This window comes from Acanthisitta chloris, unplaced genomic scaffold (genome assembly GCF_000695815.1).
Source record: "Acanthisitta chloris isolate BGI_N310 unplaced genomic scaffold, ASM69581v1 scaffold4999, whole genome shotgun sequence".
Lineage (NCBI taxonomy): Eukaryota > Metazoa > Chordata > Aves > Passeriformes > Acanthisittidae > Acanthisitta > Acanthisitta chloris.
Genome location: NW_008690731.1, coordinates 2,839 through 9,012, shown reverse-complemented (window position 1 = coordinate 9,012; position 6,174 = coordinate 2,839). Strand labels below are relative to the sequence as shown.

At 53.0% G+C, this 6,174-nt stretch overlaps 1 protein-coding gene across 1 annotated transcript in view; it reads left to right on the top strand.

The window, feature by feature from the left end:
- LOC103809108 (F-box/LRR-repeat protein 20) overlaps window positions 1–6,095 on the top strand; it is a 17,588-nt gene extending 11,493 nt beyond the window's left edge. The window contains exons 9-14 of the mRNA XM_009081923.1: window positions 743–873; window positions 2,093–2,153; window positions 2,638–2,682; window positions 3,705–3,761; window positions 4,940–5,152; window positions 5,849–6,095. Coding sequence (XP_009080171.1) covers window positions 743–873; window positions 2,093–2,153; window positions 2,638–2,682; window positions 3,705–3,761; window positions 4,940–5,152; window positions 5,849–5,956 — 615 coding nt within the window. The 3' untranslated portion in view covers window positions 5,957–6,095. The remainder of the gene's footprint in view (window positions 1–742; window positions 874–2,092; window positions 2,154–2,637; window positions 2,683–3,704; window positions 3,762–4,939; window positions 5,153–5,848) is intronic.
- The last annotated feature ends 79 nt before the right edge of the window (window positions 6,096–6,174 follow it).

Sequence of the window (6,174 nt, the reverse complement as noted above, 5' to 3'; positions counted from 1 at the left end):
GTCCAGGGAGGGGGCTGGGTGGACACTCTGTGTCCAGGGATGGAGCTGGATGGGACCCACTCTGTCCAGGGACAGGACAGGAGGGGACCCACTATGTGCAGGAATTAGACAGGATGGGACCCACTGTGCCCAGGGATGGGGCTGGATGGACACTCTGTGTCCAGGGATGGAGATGGATGTGACCCACTCTGTCCAGGGACAGGACAGGATGGGACCCACTGTGTCCAGGGACAGGACAGGATGGGATGCCCTATGTCCAGGGATAGGACAGGAGAGGACCCATTATGTCCAGGGATGGAGCTGGATGGGACCTACTGTGTCCAGGGACAGGACAGGACAGACCCCACTGTGTCCAGGGATGGGGCTGGATGGGACCCACTGTGTCCAGGGACAGGACAGGATGGGACCCATTGTGGGTAGGGCTGGAGGGATCCCCTGTGCCCAAGGACAGGACAGGATGGACCTCTTGTCCTCCAGGACAGTCTTCCCAAGCCTGGATTGTACAGAAGGCAGAATCCCAGCCCCTTCCCCACCCCTCAACTGGCCCAGCCCTGAAACATCTCCCTGCACATGAAACCACTTCCCCAGTGCTTCCAAAACCACTTCAGAGTGAAATAGTTAATGCATTTGGGGCTCAAAAGGAGCAGAACTTGGTCTGAGGTTGGAATTGTGAGCAGGAAAACCCTGAGCACCTCTCACCTCCCTCCCTGTGACCCTGATGCTGTGGTTGTGTCTCCTGCAGCAAATCACAGATGATGGTCTGATCACCATCTGCAGAGGATGCCACAAGTTACAGTCCCTGTGTGCCTCAGGCTGCTCCAACATCACTGATGCCATCCTGAACGCCCTGGGACAGAACTGCCCACGCCTCAGGTGAGCCTGCCCTGCTCCCCCGAGCTGTGCTGGGGGGCACAGGGGCCTGGTGGTGTCCTCACGTGATGTTTGAGCCATTCCACACTCTGAAAGCCTTTCCAGGAGGGTAATTTTTATCCCTGAACCTTCAGTTTGTACCCAAATGTCTGTGAGTAAAGCTGTAGTAAAAGAGCTCTGTGGCTCCAGAGACTCACTGAGTCTCTCACACTACTATGAAAACCAGTGGAGATGTGGCTGCTTTCGTCTTTAAAAAACATTTTATCCTCTTGCCCTGTGATTTAAGAGGTTTTCATGGTGATTTTATAGCAGGTGGAATTGGGGCAAACTCACTCAGCCTGGCAGGGAATGCTCCAGCCACAGCTCCTGATTTTCCTGGGGTTTATATAAGGTGTTTTGTTAATTAGGATGAGTTTCTTCAGGAATTCTTCACCAGAACCCAGAAAATGTGCAGAAAGAGGCACTTTTCTTATCTGAGATCTCTTAACAGCCCAAGTGGCCTCTGTTCAATGGTATCAGATGAAGTGGTATCAAGTGAAATGACATCCAACCCATGTCTTCCAGGGAAAAAAAAACAATCCCCAACTGTTCTCTGTGGCGTCTGGTGCAAAGAACTTGGATACAGAGTGCACAGAAAGCAGTTTGGAAAGGGGAAGGTAGAGCCTAATTCAGTTCCCATTGTGTTTCACTTCAGCCTCAGAGGGTGAAGCTCCATCCTGGGAAGTGCATGAAACACTTTGGGAATGTGGAGGGCTGTGGGGGTTTTTTTCCTCTATAAAGGTAGAAAAATGTGTTAGAATTATGGAGGGAAACTGTGTGGAGCTGTAGGAGCTGCCAGGAGGTTTCTCTGTTGCCACAGGTCACCTTAGACAACTTCAGACTCCTCTAACATGGCCTGAAATATTCCATCCTTAGTGCTTCCCTGCCAGGTTTGGGGAATTACACCTTTTCCAGGCTCAGATCTGTTTCTGGGCTGCAAACCAGGGGAGTTCCTGCTTTCCAGAGCCTTTCCCTGAGGGATGTTGGGGAGTGTGAAGGGTTTTAGGAGCTCCTTGGAGCAGGAGGCCAGGGAGGGTGGTGGGGTCTCCTGTCTGGAGCTATTGCAGACCCTCCTGTGCCCCTGGCTGGGCAGGGGTTGTGCTGGGTGGTCTCCAGGGCTCCCTGCCAGCCCTGCCCTGGGGTCTGTGCCCCCACCAAGGCTCCTCTCCCTCTCTCTGTGCAGAATACTGGAGGTGGCAAGGTGTTCCCAGCTGACAGACGTGGGCTTCACCACCCTGGCCAGGGTAAGTGCTGCCTCCTGCCCTCACCACTGCTTTGCTCTCTTTTCCTGACAGGTAAAACCAGGAGATTTTGGATAAACTTTCTGTCTTGGGGTTTGAGTGGAAGCTAAGCTACAAATATGAGGGTTTATGGAATCCTTGGCCTGGTTCTCACCCACACATCCATGAGGATTTGCATCCAAACCTCAGCAAACACTGAACACTTAGCAGTTAAAACCTTCACTGTTTATTTGTTGAGATGAATCTATTTTGCCTGCAAATGCCCCTGAATTCAACTCCCTTCACTTTCCATGACTATACCCCTCAATGCCTTTAAGTGAGTGAAACTCCTTTACCATCTCTGATGCTTAAAGCAGCAGCAAAATGTTCCTTCCACTTGTCATATCCCATGGGGAAAACCTGAATTTTAAAGCAAACTGTCCTTGTGGTGGTTTTATTTCTATTTACTGTCCTTAGCTTGGGTGTTTGCTCTTCTCTTTATTCCCAGAACTGCCATGAGCTGGAAAAAATGGACCTGGAAGAGTGTGTCCAGGTAGGAATTTCCACCTCTGGGTGTTTTTCTTGTAGCACAGTGTGGAAAATTAGTGGATTGCACCCAAATTAGAACTTAATTTAGGATCCTGAGCAGAAAGATTGGGAGGACGTGGATAAAGATATTGGGGTTGAGGTTTGTCTTTGGTTTGTGTTTGATTTGAATGTCTGGGGAGGTAAATAATGAACATTGATAGTCATAGATATCAGATCAGGTCATAGATGTGAGTTGTGAGTCCTGACATGAGGTAAAATCCCAGAGATCTTCACCCCTAAGGCAGGAGAAGGTTTGGGCTCCATGTATTGCTGAAAGGAATGGGAATTACCTCTGTTTTGGGAATAACTGTGGTTTGAGAGGGTTGGAGTCCACAGGGAAAAGAGGTGAATTGCCTCCAAATCCCATGAAAAAAACATCCCCAACCCTCAGGATAGATTGGAAATGGATTCAGCCCAAAGCAGGAGGTGACAGAGTGTGCTGGGAACAACCTGGGCCTGCTGTTCTGCACTCCCCAGTGTTTCCAGGCAGAAATTGAGGAGATCTCCAGAGGAAGTGACACTAGTCCAGGCAGGAAGAGATTTCAAACGAACCCAAAAAAGGAAGAAGCTTTTTAAATTGGGCTGTGCCTTGGCCTGAGTGCACAAAGCAGCCCAGGCAGCTCCTGGGAGGCCTCTGGGATCAGAATCCATGCTGTGAACCTCCTGCTGCCTGCACAGCCAGAGCACAGTTGGGCAATCCATGAGCCAGGAATGTGAAACCTCTTTGTCCTGGCAGAGCCAAAGGTTGAGGAGACATTTAGGAGCACATTCACATCTCTTAATCATCAGCTTATTGCAGCTCCTTGAGGAAGGTAAACCAGCCCAGGAATGTCTCTGCCTGCACAGTCCTTCCAGGAGCTGATTCCCATGAGGAGATGAGTTCCTGAGGGGCTTAGGAGAAGTGGATATGGGGAAAATTTATGGATTAGGGAAAGTTCTGCAGGGCTTCAAAGCACCAGAGTGAAAAGGCTTTTCCTTCCCTTGCAGATAACAGACAGTACACTAATCCAGCTCTCCATACACTGTCCACGGCTCCAGGTCCTGGTGAGTATTCCAAGTGAGACTTCCGAAGGGATTTGAAACACTCACAGTCCTGGTGGGAAGGCTTGGAAAAGTCTGCTGGAAACCTGACCCTCAGGAGCATCTTGTCCCTCCCTGCTCCCACATGGATCCCACACCATGCACTCACAGCTGCCTGGAAAGGGGTTGTAGGACATGGGATGGTCCTGTGAGCAGAATTCCAAGGGGAATCTGTCTGCAAAGAGCTGTCAGTCCATGCCAGGAGGAGCAACCTGCAGCAGGGAGCAGGACAGCCAGAGCTGGAATGCTTCCTGGCTCTGGAGAGCAGTGTTCCCTTGGGGTTCCCAATTCCCAAATCTCTGGGAATTGGCTCTGGGTGTCCTCTGTCCCTGTCTGTGCCAGCAGCAAACCTGTCTGGGAGGTGTGAGGTGCAGTCAGTGGGTTCTCCATCCCTCAGCAGAGCTGCTGCCACCTCCTAGCTCAAGCCCTGCTTCCTCCTCAACAACTTCCCAGCTGAATCCCCCCAAAAAAACCCACCCCAGTGGGTTACACTGTGTTCCTGCTGGTTCTTGAGCCCAGTGGCAGGGACCTGCCCATGGTGGCTGAGGCCACAGGTGTCACAGAGGTGAGTTCTTCCATGGCAGAGGTGTGTGTGGCATTTCCATGCTTTCCCGTGGGGCTCATCTCTCCAGGGCTGCCTTTCCCATTCATGGAATCATGGAATGGTTTGGGTTGGAAGGACCTTAAAGCCCATCCAGTGCCACCCTGTGCCATGGCCAGGGACACCTTCCACCAGCCCAGGTTGCTCCAAGCCCCATCCAACTTGGCCTGGAACTTTTCCAGGGATGGAGCAGCCACAGCTTCTCTGGGCAACCCATGCCAGAGCCTCAGCATCTCACAGGGAAGGATTTCTCCCTAATATCCCCTGCTGAGTCCATTTCTCTTTCTGTGAAAGAGGAGTCAGTGCCTCACCATCCTCACAGGGAGGAATTTTTCCCACTCCAGCTGGAGTTCTGTAATTTTCCCCTTGGAGACACATCATCCCTCAGCAGCCCCTGGAGCTCAGTGGCTCCAGTGCACGGAGGGAGCACAGAGAGCCCAAAATCCACTCCAAACCCCTCAACCCTGTATGCCCAGCAAGGTCCTGGCTGTTTTGGGGGCTGGCAGAGCTGTGTGTAACCCAACTGTGTGTCTGGGAGCAGAGTTTGTCCCACTGTGAGCTGATCACGGACGATGGGATCCGTCACCTGGGGAATGGAGCCTGCGCCCACGACCGCCTGGAAGTGATCGAGCTGGACAACTGCCCCCTGATCACTGATGCCTCCCTGGAGCACCTCAAGAGCTGCCACAGCCTGGAGAGGATAGAACTGTACGACTGCCAGCAGATCACACGGGCAGGGATCAAGAGACTCAGGGTAAAACGGGAATGGAGTGGTGGATCCATGGGGAGGAGGAGGAGGAGGGATGAGCTGGGAGCCCTTGGCAGCTGGGACTGGTGCTTAGCATCAGTTGGGATTGAGAGTCATGGAATCATGGAATGGGTTGTGTTGGGAGAGACCTTAAAGCTCATCCAGTTCCATGGGCAGGGACACCTCCCACCAGCCCAGTTTTGCTCCAAGCCCCATCCAACCTGGGCTGGAACACTCCCAGGGATGGAGCAGCCACAGCTGCTCTGGGCAACCAGTGCCAGTGTCTCAGCACCTCACAGGGAGGAATTTCCCCTAAAATCCTCTCCTGAGTCCATTTCTCCATCTGTAAATGAGCACTGACACATGGATCTGTAAAGTCAGATCATGGAATGGGTTGGGTTGGAAGAAACTTAAACCCACCCAGGTTTAAACCCATCCACCTCCCACCAGCCCAGTTTGCTCCAAGCCCCTTAGATACTTCCAGGGATGGGAATGTTGTGTTCCCCCCAACCAAGGAGGGCAGAGCCTCATTTCTTCCTTCCTCCCTGGGGAAATCACTCCATTGACCCGTAGGTTCTTAGTTCCCCTGGAGCTGTTGGGCTCAGTGGGTTCAGCTGTGCCTGCAGAGAGGTGAGGCAGCTGTGGGTCCCTCCTGTGTGTCCCTGTGCCTGTCCCTGTGCCCTGAGAGCCTTGTCCTTGCAGACTCACCTCCCGAACATCAAGGTCCACGCGTACTTCGCGCCGGTGACCCCTCCGCCCTCGGTGGGCGGCAGCAGACAGCGTTTCTGCAGATGCTGCATCATCCTATGACACTGGAACGCTCCTCCTGGCAGACTGAGTCTGGAATTGCACCCCTAGGAGCCCGGGGGACACCAGTATCTTCGAGGGAAGCGATACCAGTGTCACTTGCAGGGCCAGCGAGCAGGGCTGGGGCCCTGCGGTCACCCATCACTCACCTGTCACCCACCCTGGCCCAGCAGACTGAGGGGCTCGGCAGGATGGAGCTGGGGCTCTGCTGGCTTTCCTCC